Raw genomic sequence first — 19,985 nt, forward strand, 5'->3', positions numbered from 1 at the left:
GGTCCACACATGAAGCTGCCGCCATGTTGTCTTCCGAATCCTGTATGTGGAGTTCAGTACTTTGCAAAATACAGTTCAGCAAATGGAACTGGTGATTTAAAATTTTTTTTTACCAATTCTCTGTGCTTTACCTTTGGTTTGCAAACCTGCTTCTGGTTGTAAGGGTAGAAAAATACTTTATCTTTTTGTCCTTTTTGTCTGGCCATGGGTCAAGGGAGTAATGAGGGCGGCTTGGGCCACTTTTCTGATGCTGCTTACCTTTGGGACCATTCTAGGTGGCTTACAGATTGTACTTGTGACATTTGCAGGTAACATGGTGGATGTTTTGCAAAATATTAAGACCCAAAACCAATACATGGTCAATTGATTGGAAGTGTGTGTGAGCCTCCAGACCCTTTGTGATCAAGCATTCAGAGTGACAGTTCAGTTCAAACTGTGCCTTCCACGCGTTACCGTCAACTTTCAGTTCTTTAAACGTGACCTATGAGGGTATTTATTGATTTAGGGCAGGGGTTCACAACCTGTTTCGCTCGAGGGCTGAATGTACCACACAAGCCCCATACAGTGGCACGAACTATCAAAGTGAATGTGTGGGTGGTAATGGCATTGGTTCATACATTTGAGTTACAAAAATATTCTTATGTGTCATTTTTATTTATATCTTTTTATAATGAGACATTATGCCTGGCCCTTTTAAAACTGCACATATCATGGTGCAAAGATACAAACTGCACCACAGAGGCTTACAGACCTGAAATGATGGACTGACTTTAGACCAGGCAACAGTCCATTAAATGACTTGGAGGGCCAGAAATAATGTCCTAAATGGCCGCATTTGGCCCACGGAATGCATGTTCTGCACCACTGATTTAGTGCAATGCGTGTTTCACACCGGAATAACAAGCAGTGGGGTAATGTTGAGCATACCCGCCTAACCTCCGGAATTTTAAGCATTTCTCCGAGTCTCCGGAAAAGACCATGGAATCTCAGGAATTTCCCGGTCCCATCCTATTCTCCACCCGATTGGCTGCCACCGGTAGCCAATCGGGTGGAGGTGTGGGCGGGACCCGGAAACGACCAGTATTGCTATAGTAAGCAAAATGAACGCAGCGCTTACTGTGTGCTGCCTTAACTTATGTCCTCTTCTGTAATGAAATCGGCAGGTTGAGGGGATCAGCCAGGTGGCATTCACAGTGGTCTGATAACATCAAAGCTTCCACCTACAAGCCAAAACGATTGCATTAGAGTACAGCTATGGAGAAATGACATATGAGGAGAGACCCAGATTTTAGGTGTTTTGCTATTTACCCACCCATTGACTCCTTGTGGTCATGCTAATCCCTATGGCCATTCTCACCCACTTCCTGCCCAAAACACATCTTCTGGGATCTATTTAAGCTAATTTTATCAATCCTTATTATCAAACTTTGTGCTTGAAGTACCTGCCAGTGAGTTTTCTCCAGACAGACAGTCCTCTGAGAGTTAATGGCTTAATTGGAGCTGTAAACGTGCTATTAGTGCAATGAAAACACGTTAACCAGGTCTACCTTCGCCCATTCGATTTACAAGCACTATGCATGTCATATTAAACACAAGCACTGGCAAAGCCAACAGTTTTGGCTTGTGTATTCGTCCCGAGTGGTGTCATTCTCGGGCATTGGATCCTGAGTGCTCAAAGTCCCATGGTACACCCCACCTATAACATCCAGTGAAGGGGAAATAATTCTGAGACCAGTGCAGAATGGGCGGGCTTTAGTCTCTGACCTAGACCCAGTATCCTCCTGTATTGTCCAAAAGGAAAGTGATAGATCAAAGCCTGTTTAGAGAAATTGCCACAATGTATGATTAATTCGAAGCTTTGCATCCTGTACCTTGTCTTAACTTCATACTGGGTCATACAAGGGGTTTGCACTGCATCTTCCTCGCCTTCATGTCCTATAACCCAGAGGCAAAATAAAGAGGCTGCCCGTTTAACTTGGGCATGGGGGAAGTGCAGCTGAAATGGGTCCTTGCCTCCCTTCCTGATGTGGAATAGTATTGAGTTGAAATGGTATACATTCGGTCTGGGCACGGGTTTTTGCAGGAGACACCTTCCCAACAGCTGCCAGGGCAGCCCTCGCCCATTTACTCCACTCTTTGCCAATGCACAGCACTGTGTTCATCCTCCATGCCAGGCAGATCTGTGTTGGAAATGGGTTGTATGTATTTCCCTTTATTTTTTTTTTTCTTGCTGACCTGTGCACATTTTGCCTGTGAACGACTCCTACGCGAGCAGGGCCCGTTCCTCTGGGGTTAGTGGCGGTAGGAGGGCTTGCAATTTATCTTGGATGTCAGCTGGCCTGCCAGCACCGAACAAGGCAGACGTGGAGACAGCTGTTTCCAATAAAACTGTAAGCCGCCTTATTTCTGATTCGTCGTCTTTTGATGTTCCCTTTGCAGATCTTCTGTTTCCCGTGGACATCACTTCTGTTAAGCGGGACCACGACTTCCTGGATAAGGACGCCATTGAGGCCTTGTGCAGGTGGGTGCCTTGCTCTAGTTCTTGTCAATTACTAGAATACACACGTGAAATACCAAGAGGCTTGGCGTCTGCACTAACGAGGGACGCGTGTTCAACGCCAGCTCTTCCGGTGTGCTTTACCGGGCTTTTCTGTAAGGCTTTCACAATGACCATTTTATGCACTTGCCAATGAAGTAAATTGATGTTTTGACTGTCCTTAACGGACCAACCCATCGCACTCCAAAGATTGCTTTATGAGCTATATAAAAGTGGGCAATATTTGTAAAGCCACGTTGTGTTTGTTTTTGAATTCAGTTCAAAAAGTGGGCAGAAAGCATTATTTACAAAATTTAGAAATGTATTTGGGAGATTTAGATAGATTTGGCAGAAATACAAGGTGGTCAACGAAGCACAGAATGGAAATCTTTTTACCAAACCAGCGAATTTCTTTTTCCTCAAACTTGCGTGTGCAACTGTTTTTTTGAAGGTCTCGTAGAATGGCAGCCTCAGTTCGCTTAACACCGTTAGCTGAGCTTAGGTGTGCTTTTCGGTTGGTAGCCGTCGTGTGTTGTTCGAGAATGTGTGGTATGTTTTGCTGTTGCAATGTCGTGATGTTCTTCCGGTTTGTAGTGTTTTGGAGGTATGGTTGTGTTTGTGTAGAGTGAGGGGTGTATACAGAGGTGTGAGATTGTTTAGTAGGGCTGGTTAGTGGCATCGCTATTTAGATGTGACGCATGATAATCTTCACAATGCTGTCTGGATGTGGCGCAAGCTAATATTCACATTTCAGTCTAAATATGGCACAGACTACTGGTCCCAGTATTTTTCTGGAGTGGATAGCACAGTTGGGGTACAGTTCATCTAGATGCGGGAGGTGGCTAGGCAGTACGGTGGGCAGTTTAGTGGATATATATGGGGTTAACAGTTGCCAAAGAGTGGTAAATCATGCAGGCCTCAAGCTAATGGGTGGTTGGGAGGATACAGTACGAGAGAGGTGAGTCAGTTTTATTGGCGTGCAGTGATTGCTCTACCCCACTAACCCCCCCACACCGACTTTGTTTATTGCTGCTCGTTGATTGCTGCCTGCTTCCCCCTGCAGACACCCTCTGGAGCAGCTACTTCTGCAGCTGCCCTTTGCCTTGAGGCCCTTAGCAGCAGGGGCTGACGGGCAGAGGCTGCCCTGAATGGTCCGGCTAAGAACATTGCAGCAGCCAATGAGGGGAAGGGGGCAGGCTAGGGACCAGGAACGAGGAACTTGGGACCTCAGAACCTATGAAAAACCCCTTAAAGGGAGTAGGAAGCATACATTTAAAGTTTGCTTTTGCAGCTAAAGCTGATGCAAATTGAGCAGACTGACCAAACTGGATTACTCTCCAGCTACTCTGCCTGGCTACACCACCCCTCCCCCACACACACATTCCAAGCCTCCCAGTACACCAGGAAACCTGTAATGGCCAGTACACATCCTAATGACATAACTTAACAGGCGTGACTCCTTTCTTAAGGAGCGGTATGCCTCCTATTTGGGGTCCCCTCTGAGTAGCTGTTTATATGCGGGAGAGGCAGTTGGTTGAGTTCCTGAGAATCCAGGCAAAGAACTGTTGATGTTTTCTCCATACTGACCACTTAAGCATAATGTACTATTTTGCTTTACAGGCGCCTCAACACGTTGAACAAATGTGCAGTAATGAAACTAGAAATCAGCCCCCATAGGAAGAGGGTGAGTACTAACCTGCTGTGTGCCGTCCTATTATGTTTTGTACTTCTCTCTGAAAAACTGAAACTCGTCTTATGTGGCATGTGGAATTCTACTGTTATGAATTAGAATGTTGTTATTATGTTGGAGTCCGATCACCCCTTGTTTTTGAATCACACTTTGTTTTATATGAGAATGTGTTGGCTAGAGTATCATCACGCACAAAGGAATTGTGCACGAATTTAGGCCAGCCTTCTAGAATCATATTATAATTATATTCTAATTGGTTATTTATAACGCGCTTTGGCTTAATACCCAGAAGTTTCTAAAGGCGGATCCGGGGATAGATCCTGTGTTGCTCCGCATCGTCTTGCTTCCAAGACCAGCGTGTTTCCCCTTAGCTATCCTCCCAGCCCATAGTGGGGGCACCTCGTCAAATGACCAAGCTTTATAGGGAAACATTGTTTGTTACGGTAAATGTCGGGCATTATCGCCACAACACTGGAGTGCCGCCAGTGCCATAATATGCCAAGGATTGTTTGTTGACTGCTGCCACTGGTGGCTGTGGTGCGGTCTTCTACAGTGGTGCACTAAAGAGCACAATGATCTAGCGGACAGACCGCTACTCGCCGCTCGTTTCTTTCAGATTCTCGGTTCCTCTGTGTAGGCCATGTTGCGTTGTTGGACAGTGGGCTTGGAAGGTACGGTCTATAGTGACAAGCCCAGGCGCTCAGACTATTTTTCATAATATGCATCACTTTGTAAACAAGTAATAGAGACGCCGTTCTTCCTGTGCCTAGAAATTCTGCTGGTTGGCTTTTGATGAAGGATCCACCCATAAGCGGCACTTCAGTCAGAAATCCTTCCGCTCCAAACGGAAGCCATGTTATGTTAGTTTCTTGTACAGTCCCCTCAGGGGGCAGACGGTAAAGTGGCAGGGTGCGGGGGAAGGACGGAGAGATCTGTAGGGTTCCCCTACCCATCCCTCATTTCTTCTAAACTGGTGTTCATGGATCGCTCTGCTTGCCATCAAAGCTGGGCAAAAATTATTAGCGGCTGTTGTGCCATTTTTTTTTCCCCAGTATAGACTTCGGAACTGGCAGGTACTTTGTTTTAATATAACCAGCTTAATGTGCATATGTATGTATTTTTTCTTTTCTTTTAGCCTCGAAATCCGAAGAATAGGTTCAGTATAAAATACTGTAGCGTAGTTCCGTATTAAGTGGAAAAAGCCCAGGGGCTGAATGCAGAACGACCATCAGTGCATGGCTTGAATGCGTGGTGTGTGGCACCGCTTAGTGTCCACGTGTGAGAATCCGTACACTCGAGTCCGTTGGGCTTTTTGTTAAAATTGCATGCTCATTCGTGGGGATATCGTAAAGGGAATCCTGAAAAATGCACATTGATGGTTTGGTCGACGCCATTCCGTGGACGAGCGCCCTACGTGTCGCTGGTGCTGTGAAAGTGTCCCCAGTCGTGCTAGGCTTCGGAAAAGCAGCAGTAACCATTTGCACATTTGCTGAAAGATGCCATGCCAACGACCTGCAAACAAGCCACACAATGCAACAATGGGCCCGGGTGGCCTGCTGTTTAAAAGGATGTTTGCCTCTCGGATGGAGGTGGAAGCCAAGCGAGGCACAGGGAAGTCTGACGACACTTCTTCCTGGAAAGCTTGTCCTCTCCCATGAGGTCTCACTGTAACCCCACTCACGCCCTAACCACTGCACTCCCCCAACGCAAGTTTAAAATTGAACACATTTCCTCTTACCTGCTGCCTCTGTGCATCGTGCATTCTGGGCTGTGCCCCAAGCTTTGCCTAAACTGCAGCATGGAAATAGAGAAGGGACTCCGACTGGTGCTCCATTCACTCCTCCTTAAGTTTTGTTTTTTTTGTAGGTTGTTTTTTTGGGGGGCTGGAGCACTTCCAAGCACTACATATTTTTCGCCCCCAAAGGGACCATTGGCACACTGTTGTTACTCTTGAGTGCTTATGGGAACCGAGCCTTCCATCTGTATCAGCCCTCTAGAATAGCATTTCTCTTGCCCATTACCTCAGGCTGGCAAACCATTAACACGCCGGCCGCCTCTGCAAGTTAGATGATTATTATTATTTTTTTTTTAAAGTGGACTATTGTAATCCCTTTTTTGGGGGGGATAAAATGAGTTTTACCCCGATGACCAGTAATTGCCATTCCCAATCGGAGTAGTGTGCGAGTAAAAAATATATTTTAACTTCCAAAAGACCTTTTTGAACTCGCATGCTTAAAAGAAGCATGCAGGTCAGAAGGCCTGTTGAAGCTCCCAGGCTGGTCAGGGAGTCACTTGAGATCGCCCGAGAGGAATCGCCTAATTGCACAGCCAGGTTTAAAGGCTGCCTCCATCAGCGGAGAGTGGCATGTGCCTGTCCAGCCCCCAATCCTGTGCCTTTCAGGAATTTCTGGTGACCCCTAGGGCATCCACTGTGAAAATTAATGAGCATCATGTGGCAACCAAGATTAATGCTCAGGTTCTTCATGTGTCCTGGCAAAAACCTCCCTGGATCACGTGGTGTTTCGTCAAAGTGGTTAGTCACCCATGTGAAAAACTGTGCAATGCAATAGGTTATTATTGCCATCTCCCTTCAATTTTGAAACCTTTTTTTTTATTTTATAAGCAAGGGTGAGATGCTTACAATTTAATGCAAGATAAACAGTTAAGCAAAAAGATTGTCTAGACAACGTTTCTAACTGTGCAAATTGTTGATAGTAAGTGTGACCTCTAAGAACAGGCGTTAAATGTACGTTGTAGCTGTTGGTTTACTATGCTTTGTTCATAAGACCCTTCCAGCTCTTTAACTCTCTTTCCTGATTATCTAGAGCGAGGATTCGGATGAAGACGAGCCTTGTGCAATAAGCGGCCGATGGACTTTCCAAAGAGACAGCAAAAGGTGGTCCCGACTTGAAGAGTTGGACGTCTTCCCTTTGAGCCAGGAACTGAGCACGCCACCTTCTGAGGAGTCAAGCCTGACCAATGCTGCCAGCCGCGAGAGTGTGCTGACGGACCTGAGTGAACAGCAGGAAGTGTCCTCCATTCACAGCGCTGGCAGCTGTGGAAGCCCACCAGCCTGCCGTCTCAGCAACGCCAGCAACACCCGAACAAACTCCGTCATCAGCGTTTGCTCTTCTGGGAATGGTGTGGCAAATGAGGACTCCTTCAGCTCTCTTCCCTCACCCAAGGAACTTTCCAGCTTCAACTTTAACTTCAAATCGAATGAAAAGAACGCAAAGTCCAAAACTAAGAGCCTTCTGAAGCGGATGGAGAGCCTGAAAATCAAAAGCTCCCACAGCAGAAAGAAGGCGTCTTCCAAGCTGGGCCTGATCATCAGCGGGCCCGTCTTGCAGGAGGGAATTGATGAGGAGAAGTTGAAGCAGCTCAACTGCGTGGAAATATCTTCCCTTAACGGCAATCACATCAATGCCCCCATGGTACGGAAGAGGAGCATCTCCAACTCCACGCAGACCAGCAGCAGCAGCAGTCAGTCGGAAACTAGCAGTGCCATCAGCACCCCGAGTCCAGTCACTCGGACCAGGAGCCTGAGCGCCTGCCACAAACGGGTGGGAATGTACTTGGAAGGCTTTGACCCCTTCAACCAATCGACGTTCAGTGATGTACTGGAGCAAAATTTGAAAAACCGGGAAACGCTCCTAGAGGATCCAGTTTTCTATATCCCTGAAGACCACAAGCCTGGCACATTCCCCAAAGCACTTTCTAATGGTAACTTGTCTCCTTTGGACAGCAGTGATGCTGTGAGCTGGAGAACGGGCAGCTTCCACAGCCAGGGCCACCTCAGTCACTTGCGGGAAAACACAGTGGACCATTCCAGGGGGGGCAGCAGGTTCAGGAGGCACAACTCTTGCAGTCCCAAGGACAATCGCCTGAGCGTTTATGACAATGTGCCCGGGTCCCTTCTGTATTCCAGCAACAGTGACCTGGCCGATCTGGAGAACGAGGACCTCTTCCCCGAGCTGGATGACATTCTGTACCACGTGAAAGGGATGCAGAGGATTGTGAACCAGTGGTCCGAGAAGTTTTCAGACGAAGGCGACTCTGACTCGGCCCTGGACTCTGTGTCCCCTTGTCCCTCGTCCCCAAAACAAATCCACCTTGATGTGGATCCGGACCGTATGACTCCCAGTGACCTTGACAGTACTGGAAACTCGCTCAATGAGTCCGATGAGCATACAGGCCTCCAGGAGCGGAGAGACTCTGGGGTTGGAGCTTCGCTGACGCGGACCAACAGGTAGGACTTGTGGATTCTTACATACAAAGTTGTTCCCAATTGACACTGAATCAGAATGCCCTGCACTTGTGCAGCTACATTGTGACTTTGCTTGCCTTGAATTGAAATGCATGCACAAAATGTGAAATGTGTCTTGTGGAAGCGCATGGTTTGCAGAGCGGAACCAGCCTATGCCACGTTTTTCAGTATAGCTGGAGTTGACAACAGCTCTTAGCACACAACCCTTTCCATCACCTCCACCAACCTCTCCTCCTTTATCGTCCTTTGCTAGTGCCCCCACCCTCGCAATCCCCTAAACACCCCAACTCCCAGGCTGACTGGCGCCGCCACAGTCCATTTCACATCTCTTAGGGTGCATGGGAACAAACGTCACTATTCTATGAACTCCTTTAGTGCTCCCTGCGTGCCAAGCTCTTGGTAGCTTCAGATGCCTGCAGCATTTCTTTGACGTCTTGTGACCACAGTCTTACGCCACTTTTCCTCCCTTTTGGAGGGGTCAGTTCCATCCCTCCTGTGTCAGGGCCCTTCCCATAGTAGATAAATGCTGTATTCCCTAAAGCACAGCTGGCAGAGGGGGCGTAGTGTCGCAGAGTCTGGCACTCCGCAACACTACGACCCGTGAGACTTCTGCAAGCGGCTAAATGCATGAAAAACCAAGCGCAGCTAAGGGAGTGTAGAAACTGATGAGCTTGCCAGAAAGTGTGGCAGTCCTCCAGATGGCAGGACACAAATGGCTGGGTGATAGCAGGACAAAGCAGAGGTTTACAGAGCCTGGATAATGCTGGGCAGTGGGTCAAGCAATGGTGACCGGCTCTGCTCTCGGTTTTTGCCATTGAAAAAAATGCATTGGCTAAACATGTGTCCTCTCATGGCAGACTTATTCCTAATTTTATTTCAATGAGTCCGAGGGGTTTAGAGAACGGAGCTGTGCCAACGTCACGTGAGCTAGGACCTGCCATTTACCCCTCCCCCCCCCTTCTGCTCCTGCAGGCACCGATTGCGGTGGCACAGCTTCCAGAGTTCCCACCGACCCAGCCTGAGCACCGCCTCGCTCCAGATCAACTGCCAGTCGGTCGCCCAGATCAACCTGTTGCAGAAGTACTCACTCTTGAAGTTGACTGCACTACTGGAGAAATACACCCCTTCCAATAAGCACGGATTCAGCTGGTGAGTACTTGAGGACGCAGATGCATGAAATGGTGGTTCCGCTTTCAAATGCTTATAAATAGCAGGCAAATGTATTGCATTTTGTTTCATTGGATGGATGGATGGATGGATGGATGGATGGATGGATGGATGGATGGATGGATGGATGGATGAATTTTGATGGGCTGCTCAGTTCATTGGGACCATTACAGTGTCACAAGATAACCCAGACTTGGACGAGGGGGCATTCTATGCTCTGCGGCACGATCTTCAAGGACTCTAGTGGTTGCAGGCAGCGACGTCTGTGGTGAAGAGCGAACTGCAGCCATTTGCCAATAGAGTTCATGCATATGGTAGGTAGTCCGGGTGTGTACACAGAAATGTGAGGAAAGTGCCTCCGCACAAAGTAACGTCATATTGCAAGAGGCAGCTTCAGAATCCTGCGTTGTATAGAAGATTGAAGAATAGGCACCCATCGGAGCACTTAAAACCAGTACATGACTGGGTGCACCCTTTCTTCTTAAGGAACGGGACCGGTCAATGTGCCTGTGCCTACACCAATGGCACCAGCGGCTTCCGCCCTATGGATTCCACCACTGGTCTACGTTGCCACTTTCGCTCTTCAGCCCATATCGACACTTTGTGACCTCGTGACAGCCCACGGATCTACCTCCTGCCCTGTTACAGCTGGCCAGGCTAGTAATGGGTGTCCACAATATGCACTAAGCCCTATTCCCATCAAATGTTCGCCTCTTCTTCTACAAAAGGGGCCTGCACTCTGGTCACCTAGGCCACATTCTGGCTGCAACAATGCTGGTGGTGGGCCAAAAAGTCTGGGGAACACACCCATGACAAAACAGCAGACTATTCTAATCCATGATCAGGTTCTGGGTCAAATTGAATACCTTTGGGTCACACACACACCCAGCCTTCTGAGCACAGAACTGTACACCTATGCAGCTAGGCCCCAAGTTGCCAACCAAAACTGTCACAAATTGACACTAGCCATTTCAGAACACCAGATCGGGGTTTGGGGCAGGGGGAGAAGGTTTCCAGAATCGCTATTTCTTTGCAGATATGGACACCCCAACGCACCCACATCAAGAACACAATTTTGTCTTGTTCTGTAAATGGCTAGACTGTCTAAACTCTGCCCTCCCTCATTTAAATCCCAACTCGCACTTCATGTAGCCTCCGCCCTTTGATGGACTGACCTGCCGAGTGGACCAAGCAATTAATGTACTGTTTGTCCCCAATAGAGCTACAGACACAGTACGACACTTGCCTGGTATAAAAAATAACCAAATACGGAAAAAGCACAAATAGTGGCCATTTTGTTATCTATAAGGCATGTCCAGAGACCACGTGCAATTGGCTGTGTGCCCTGTCCCACCATAAGCTTTATCCAGGTGTTCACCCCACCTCCCCCTCTCCTACTCCCCTCAACCTAATGGCTTCACGTGATTGCAATCGAACTCTTTACGCACCTGTCAGCAGAGAACGGAGTGACGATGTGCCACGTAGGGAACACGTGACGTCGCCATTGATGCGATGCTTTTCGCTCCCATCCAAGGAGCGGTCACTCGAGCCAGCTTTTCTCCCTCTCTCCCTCCCCTTCCCCTCCACATTCGCACCGCCAGGGTGACCCAGCAGCTTCACATAACCTGCAAGTTCTGTGCCAGCCTGTCCTTTTTTTATTTAAATGCACCCCCCCCCCGTTACTTGGCCTTATATTCACCCATAGGGAGTGCACATGGAAGACTCAAGCAAGAACCACCAGTCATAACCCGGAAAGAGGGTTCTGGTTCCCAAGGTTTCCGTGACCTGCCATTTGAATGCTGTGCGTTTTGAGCCGAGTGCGTTTTACTCGTTGGAGGCTTGGGAGAAACGTCCTCCTTTCCCCGGGAATCGTGCCCGATTCCGGTCTTTCACTTTGTGGGCTGGGTGAAACGGCAGGGCACCCCCATCTCTGGTTAAGGTATCCCCGCATGCATTCTTTCGTTTCTCTTTAATCCGCGATACGGGGTCGTTTGTTAGGCTGGACCTTTCTGGCTGACAACCTCCAGTGTAGGACACGGCTTCCCTGCTGCGCCGCATGCTGCTGTGTGGGGGGCATTTGTAAGACGCATTGTCGAGAGGCCGCTCTTCCCCGGGCACCAGCCAGAAGACAGGCTACCGAGGTTTCTGGGGACGTGATGTATTTTGACTTTGCTGCTTTTTCAGCGGACCCTCTTAACCCCCGCCTTTGTCTCGGTGTTTGTTGCTGGCTGATCATTCATTACGCGTTGCTCTGCGCACAGCGCTGCCGCTGGAGCACATGTGGGCACTTAATGCGAGCAGGGCTGCCGAATGTGCGTGTGGGGCCTCTTTGACAAAGGGATGCACATCTGGACGTGCTTACTGTTTTTAATTCCTGAGCCCTCGTGCTGATTTCGATGCTGGTTCCTTTTTGCTACTGTGTTTTCTTGCTGTGCTTTTATGTTTCGGGTGTAGTGTTCTTGCTTTCTTTTCTTCCTTTTTTGTTTTGTGTGTGTGCATGGTCTTGATTGTGTTGCATGCATTTTTTAAAGTTGCTTTCTTTTAACAGGGCTGTACCAAAGTTTATGAAGCGGGTGAAAGTCCCAGATTACAAGGACCGGTGTGTGTTTGGGGTTCCCCTACTTGTCAATGTGCGGCGATCCGGGCAGCCACTGCCGCAAAGCATTCAGCAGGCCATGCGATACCTTCGCAGCCACTGCCTGGACCAGGTTGGTTCACACATCTGCCTTGACGCTGCAGCTGCAGTGTCTACTTTGTATCGGGTTGGTTGGCCCTACGACCCACAGACATCTCTGACGCCTTGCTTTTCTTTGTTTTTGGCTCCCTAGGTTGGACTTTTTCGGAAATCCGGCGTGAAGTCTCGGATCCAAGCCTTGCGGCAGATGAACGAGAACTCTGCAGACGGCGTAAGCTACGAGGGGCAGTCGGCCTATGATGTAGCGGATATGTTGAAGCAGTACTTCAGGGATCTCCCGGAGCCGGTCATGACCAGCAAACTCTCTGAGACTTTCCTGCAGATCTACCAATGTAAGTCCTGTACTGACTGGTGCCCTACGCGAGGAGCCGCACTGTTGCGTGGTTAGGGGATTGCACCCTGTGCACCTATTCTTCAAGTGAATTGCTGTGCCCCTTCCCCGCTTCCCCAGCATTACTTGCAAAGACAGTTTCATTGGCCCAAGTGAAGACCTCCGTCAAAACCTGAATTTTATGCAGTGCTTAGTGCTTAGACCGTGTCTTTGAGTTCCTAAACGCAAGACGTATTAATTCATTAACCCAGACTGTAGACAGCCTAAAGATGCCTAAGCCTATAAAAGTGGGGGATGTGCTGTTCGTTTAAGCTTTACACGCAGTGGCGTCATTTAGGAGGGGTGTTGCAGGGGGGAGGCCCTTGCCGTGGTTCCCAGAAAAAAAATCTTTTGCATTGGCGTCTGTATGGTCGGCGCTTCATACTGTACTGCACAAGGAAGCAGGACTTTGCACACGCGCAGCTTATAGTGCTAAACTTGGGGAGACCAGCTTATCGCAAGGAGGTGGATCCTAATGGAAGCCCCAGGCCTGCTCGTCAGGAATGCATTACTTTAAAACATGAGCTCTGTGCTGAGGGTAGTCCCTGGCGCTTAGGGAAGCATTGACTTGCACCATAGACTGTGTACTGAGGGCTGCCTCTGTGTCTGCGAAAGCACTACTGTGCTGGAAGCTGGCACTGCTCTGTAAAGCATTGCCATTGCTTCTATCATAATTTGGGAGCTGGGAGCACGTTGTGCCCTGTGTTCTGCGGGGCAGTCATTTGCACCAGGATCCATGCGCTGAGAGCAGCCCCTACCTTGTCATTAAGAAAACATTGCATTTGAAAGGGATCACTTATGACAATAGCCTTATGCTCTGGTTGCCCGTTTTCTGGGTCTTTTCTTTAAGGCCATAATTTTTTTCCTATTTTTTAATTACATTTTTATTTATTTTTTTAAAAGCCGTCTTCTGAAAACAATGAACTAATTGGAGCTGTAATGGCGCTACTGTTGTAATAAAACTGTCTTGGTCTGCCTTCAGCCACTCTATTTATAAGCACTATGCGTGTCCTTCACTCAAGTCCTGTTAGAAAACGAGCAATGCCAAAGTCAACAGTTGTTGCTTGTGAATAAGTATCAGGCATTTGCTAGGCAATGTTATTATATGCCCAGGTACTTGCACCATTTTGCAGCCGCTACCATCAATGGTCATTTATTACCACTACGCCAGTGCCTGGCAAATGCCTTTCCCACCCCTTCACAAAAGCAATAACTGTTTGCATTGCCAATGCTTGTTTAATACTTGTAATAGAAATGTAAAATAGAATGGGCGCTATTTATTTTTGCATCAATTTGCCTAATTTGCAAAGACCCACTTTCTTTTTTGATATATTTTTTTTAAATTATTTTTTTTAAAAGTCTCGTTTGGTATAGAGTTTTCTAATGAAAGCGGCTGAGAGGGAGGCCCTGTAGCAACATTTCCTGTTTTTTAACCATATATCCCCCCCCTTTTTTTGTATATATTTTTTCTTCTTCACAGGCATCACCCGTACCACTTTTCAATTTCTAAATTTCACACGGAAATATCCTCCAAGGACTTTCCCAAAGTGTTTGTGCTGTGCTTGTAATTAAGTTTTGGGTGGTCGCAAAAGCCTTACCCTCTCACCCCCAAAGGAAGTGCGCCATTAAATGTGGCCTCAGCCCCTTAATAGAAGCAGACAGTGAAAGGAAGGAGCCGTTTACAAGTCTCGGCTCCATTTCTTCTCAGGAATGCAATATAATTCTGTGGTGGGTCTTTCTCTCTGTCGGGAGAAGGGGGACCTCCGAAAATGCACCATGGCAGCGCGGCGCCGTCCAAGGCTTATGCATGCATTGCGCTGCATGGCTGGTACATTTCCAGACAGACTGACTTACTTGCTGCAAAACGTTGTGGAAATTTATTTTATGCAATATGTACGGACGTTCCGAGAACCCGGTCCGTAGGTTGGGCTACCATGCCACCGGGTTTAGTAGAGTTAGACCTTTTTTTTTAACACTGTCGAGAAGTCTTCTCCTGGGCTCGCGCGCACTTTGGCACTGCTATATTGGAAAGAGCGAAGCTCTGGTTTATTTCATGGGCACACTCACCGTTTTTATTAAAACACAAGTTGTGCCTCACCAGCAAGCCAGGTGTTTGTTGTGCTCTGTAACCATGGAGCTGTTTAATCCTCTTCTCTTGTGGTACAGCTTGCTAGTGACCTGGTTTTTCCACCATGTGGCTGCCTTCTCCTTGCCCAGTGACACGTGTCTATTGCCAGTGTACGTGGCATTGGTTTGGAATGGCTTGGATAGGATGCCCAAGTGTTTTTGTGCAAGATGTTCCCATCTCGTGCCACTGTTCAGCGTGCCAATGGGAACGAGCGGCTCATGTTTAAGGTTGGCAGGGTTGTTGGATACCAAGCCAGGCACGACTCCCTTTTCGCCTACAGGACCCTGATCTTTCAGCACATTAGTGGAAACACGTGTAGTCTTAATTTGTATTCATGTAGCATGCTTCAAATGGTTCTGGTGTTTGTGGTCTTCATTTTGGACAAACCTGGGTGCGCGTGCCCGTTAGTCTGCATACCCTTGAGATTTTCCCTAGCACTGGATGAAAACACTTAAAGCTGGGTTTTATTGTTATGTTGATTGATACCGCGCACTGCTAACACCCAAGGGCAGTCTCCATGCGCTCACGTGGCTCTGCAAGAAAGAGGACGGGGTTCGTTAGTGAGGGAAGAGTGATGGGTCCAGAACCAGGAGAAACTGGAGGACGGGGTTGGTTAGCGAGGGAAGAGTGATAGGTCCAGAACCAGGAGAAACTGGAGGACAGGATTGGTTAGCGAGGGAAGAGTGATAGGCCCAGAACCAGGAGAAACTGGAGGACTGGGTTGGTTAGCGAGGGAAGAGTGAAAGAATAGGTCCAGAACCAGGAGAAACTGGCATCTGTGTGTTGGCTTGCAGATGGTAGGTTGCGCGCACTTGCGTGTTGTATCCCTATGGGTAAGGTCCAATGCCTGGGATGTTTTCTATGGCACTGTTTGTTATGTCTGTGTGTTTTATGTGTAAATGTGAACAGAGTATAGCACAGGGGTAACGCGCTGGTTTTGGAAGCTAAGACCACGTTGAGCAACAGAGGTTTGAATCCCGGATCCGCGATTAGAAACCAAACTCCAGTACAGTATTAGTCGTGTTGTAAAAAACCAATAAAATAAAAATAAATTGCTGGTAATTAGGGTTGTGCGCACTGGCTTGTACAGGTAAGGTTCTGTGTTTGTTTGTTGCAATGTGTGTAATTGTGTTGGGTGTGTGTTAGGTTATAGGTTGGCTAGCCCAGAGGGCGTGTATAGCATCTGGGTAGTGTGTTTGAGGAAATAGGAGCAGGGTGGTTAGTACATTGACTACTTGCAAAGTTCTTCTATGTGGTTAATCGACACAATCCTATCTGTTGTGATGCATGACTAATCGCCAGAATTCTATCTAGTGATACACATGGTTAATCTTCACAATTCACTCTAAATGTGATGCATGGTTGAACTTCCTAATTCTGGGCAAGTTAATGATGGGGTGATCTTTTGCAGATGTCCCAAAAGACCAGCGCCTCCAGGCCATCAAGGCTGCCATTATGCTTCTGCCTGACGAAAACCGAGAAGTCCTGCAGACCCTGCTGTACTTCTTGAGTGACGTTGCCGCCGCAGTGGACGAAAACCAGATGACGCCCACAAACCTGGCTGTGTGTTTGGCACCTTCCCTCTTTCACCTCAACACATTGAAGAGAGAGAATTCGTCCCCCCGGTAATTAGTGATCCCTACCTCCCTTGCTTTTTTAGGGACTCTGGTCTTGGGGTGCTAGCATGTGCAAATTGCCCGTGAGCTTTCTTTCTAAAATACTTGTTAGCTTGGTGATCTGTGCAGCTTGTACATTTCCCTTGTGCATTTAGTCTTGTCTAGTCAATTGAAAAATTCTAGTGGCGCATAACGTTGAGGTTTGTTGGTTGTGGTTGAAATTCCAGTTGTTAAAGGTACGTCAGAGAAGTACATGAGTATAACAGTGTTACATCCCTTTTGACCAAGTAAACCAATCTTCAGTTGTTCATAAGCAGAGCTGCTGCGGAGCAACTGACGCTGGAAACCCAATGAGCATTCAGCGCCAGAGCCACTGGGAGCCTTGTGCACACTCTGATCCCTCTCACACGCCCGTTCTGCATAGATGGATTAGCGGAGTTGCCTAAGAGGGCATCCTGCTGGTGGTAGGATGCTGAAAATGGAAAAATGTACTGGGGGAACTGTCACCTCTTTGGAGGGGTGGGACTGGGCCGTGGGAAAGAGGGGGCAGGGCCAAGGCACGTGGCCCCTGGCCAGGTTTGTGCAACACAGTATCGCTTCATAGAACGTAATCCTTGTGATTTGCATAAAAGCAAAGAGCATTATGGGAACATCATAATGTCCACCATTTTAAATGCTAAACACGTTTTATAGTGGTTCAGTAAGAAACCCTTTTAAGCATTTAATGGGCTCTTCTGTTTTTATTGTTGACAATATTCACCCTAATAAAGAGATTAATTTCAGGACATAAATATCAGTTTGGACAGCTGCAACACTGTATGTGAGGCTTTGCCAGTTTCTTTATGCAGTAGTGAGATAATGCAGCTGCAAGCTGGTGGTGGCTTTCTGTGCAAGACCCTGCACTCTGTGGCACGCGTGAGCTTTCAGAAGACTCTTCTGAAAGTGGTCTGCTCATTGAGGTGCAAGATCTGGGACAGTCATGTGCTAGCCGATGGGTCTGGGGGGGGGGACGGAGCGGTGCTCCGGTAAGATGTTACACAATGTCTTGCCGCAGCCTTGTTCCATCTTGTTCGGGTCTATTTCTTGCGCTGTATAGGCTCCACTTTTGCGTTTCTTACTGCCTGCCAGCTGCCCTCCAGGAGCACCCACGGTCTTGTGGAGTCAGGCTTTTGTCATGTCATTGCCCAATCAGTGTTAGGAGAATATGGGGGTCAGGAGTTTTGGGATACTGGGGAAAATTGTTGGTTGGAACCGTTGGTCCAGAAATCTAATCCTGCCCCAACATACGTGATCAAATGCCGTGTTCTGCAGAAACCTAATCACCTTGTGTTTAAAAATTCTCAGTCTAGAAACCAGCAAAATGGCATTATGGAGACCTTATATAAAATATTGGGGTTAATTGTGTACTGTCCCTGTCTAGCAAACTAGAGCTAGGTGCGAGGAGAAAATAGCTGTTGGAGTGATGGAATATCAAAGCAATTAAAAGCGTGCTGTAAGCCATTTTTAAATAGTCTTTCTGTAAATGTCATGTCATACCTCTGAACTCGCACGCTTTTGGCGGGTGTCGCCCGTCAAGGGAAGTGCTCACTCACCCACCAAGCTATTCATCTGTCCATCCATTAGAGCCAATAGACTCTCACCCAGCCAAAACGAAATTGTTTTTTTTTTTCACCCGTCCCTTGGGCTCGAAAGGTTGAGCACTATGTCATGTGCTTGGCGAGTCGTGTCTGCCTCTGTGCAGGTTACAGGAAGCCGTTTGACTTGAGGAGAGGCGGACTGATTTATCTGATCCTAGAGGTTAAAGGGGCCGTGTAGCATTTCAATCTTAAGGCCACTTTTATGTGCCCAAGGGTCACTGAGCACATGAAATAACATAAATGTGTTCCGATGGCGCTTTATGGGGAAACCAATCCCTTGGTCCAGTGACGCACAAGCCACCGGGATTCTGATCACCCTGAACCAATTTGCAGATTGGCATACATGCTGGTCTTGTAACCTCACAGTGTATTCATTTTCACGCAGTGTCCTGGTCATTACTTGTCAGGCAGTTTTCCTCCAGTCCAAGGACTGGGCCAGTATTGGCTGATTGACCGGCTGTGAAAACTGATCTTGCTTTCTCCCCGATTCACCATGGTCTAAGGCAGACAGTCTTTGGGGAAATGAAAAAAGAAACCCAAGGACATCTAACCCTAGGTGACCTATCTGGCCCTGAAAATCTTTACAGTTTTGCCTAAATTATTATCCTAGCAACCTAAAACGCTCCGTCTCCCACTGGTAGTCTCGCGTTCCTGCAGCAACCAATGATGTGTTTAAGGTCAATTGCCAATGAAATGAATTCTGTGGAATTGCATTGGGCGTGTATGGTGCGTGTGCTTTGGCTGCAAGCGCATGGTGGGCAGTTGCCTGATCCGCATGGTCTCTTTCATGCGGGTGGGGATGGATCAGTGATTTGTGTGTTTTGTGGTTATTTTGTTGTTGTTGTGTGTGTGTGCATGGTTATTGTGTCCGCTCCAGCCTGGGTAAAGGCTTCTAGAGAAGTGCCGTACATGGTGTGAGGAAAAAAGCTCATGTCGGGCACGCATCCCTCCTCTGCTTTATTTGCATCCCGGCGTTTATACTCTAAAAAGCAGAACTACAAATGCCAGTCTGAAACGCCAATAATGGGTGAGCTGCTCAAGACTGAAACTAGAGAACGTAAGAGCAGAACGTCAGCCTTTCACTCCATTTGTCAATGTCCTCTAAATCTATCCAGCCAGGGCGTGCTAGCGGTGCCTTTTGTAGCTTTTGTGACTTTTTTTTCGTGAATACTGTATATATATATTTTTTTTTTCTCCTCTAGAGTAATGCAGCGGAAGCAAAGCTTGGGCAAACCAGACCAGAAAGATCTGAACGAGAACCTGGCAGCCACGCAGGGGCTGGCACACATGATCGCCGAGTGTAAAAAGCTCTTCCAGGTGAGCAGTGTTCCACTGGCGGTCTGCAACCTACGGTTCTCCAGATGTTTTGTGCTACTACTTGCATGATCCCTCATCATTGACTATGCTGGCTAGGGCTGATGGGAGTTGTAGCCTAAACATTGCAGACCACTGTTAAACATCGGAGAGCTATGCCTTTGGTAATGCTCTGTGGATAATTGCCTTGACTATTGCCACATTGGTGGCTTGTGTCCTTGCCCTAAAGCAATGGAGGCTTCAACGGACTCCCTTGTCCTGTGATCGTATTTCATGTGTATATAGAAGTACTGTGTATTTTAGTAATCATATACAGAGATGTCCAGAGTTTTAGGGTGGATTTCTAAGTGGCTTGTCCAAAAGGATGTTTCTTTTCTTTCTAATGCAGAATGCAAGCATGTTGATGCGACCATTGGTAGTATTACCTCTGTCATTTCCCAGTAATCTTCCTTGATGGTCTATTTAAAAGCCAAGTGTTTCTTTCCTATTCCTACTTGGGGAGTGCATACGGAGGGTGCAAGATGGAAAACACTTAGCCATGTACATTGTATCTGTTTCTGAAGCT

The 19,985-nt window shown here is 47.6% G+C and overlaps 1 protein-coding gene across 2 annotated transcripts in view; it reads left to right on the forward strand.

The window, feature by feature from the left end:
• The window catches only part of DLC1 (DLC1 Rho GTPase activating protein), a 563,875-nt gene that overhangs the window by 531,740 nt on the left and 12,150 nt on the right, over positions 1-19,985 (forward strand). For both annotated transcript variants that reach the window (XM_069631599.1, XM_069631600.1), the window contains exons 3-10: positions 2,440-2,521; positions 4,157-4,220; positions 7,052-8,475; positions 9,466-9,642; positions 12,209-12,368; positions 12,489-12,687; positions 16,265-16,478; positions 19,309-19,423. In XM_069631599.1, the coding sequence (XP_069487700.1) occupies positions 2,440-2,521; positions 4,157-4,220; positions 7,052-8,475; positions 9,466-9,642; positions 12,209-12,368; positions 12,489-12,687; positions 16,265-16,478; positions 19,309-19,423 (2,435 nt within the window). The remainder of the gene's footprint in view (positions 1-2,439; positions 2,522-4,156; positions 4,221-7,051; positions 8,476-9,465; positions 9,643-12,208; positions 12,369-12,488; positions 12,688-16,264; positions 16,479-19,308; positions 19,424-19,985) is intronic.

The sequence above is a fragment of the Ambystoma mexicanum genome, chromosome 6q (assembly GCF_040938575.1).
Source record: "Ambystoma mexicanum isolate Mex_15411 chromosome 6q, UKY_AmexF1_1, whole genome shotgun sequence".
Classification (NCBI taxonomy): Eukaryota; Metazoa; Chordata; class Amphibia; order Caudata; family Ambystomatidae; genus Ambystoma; species Ambystoma mexicanum.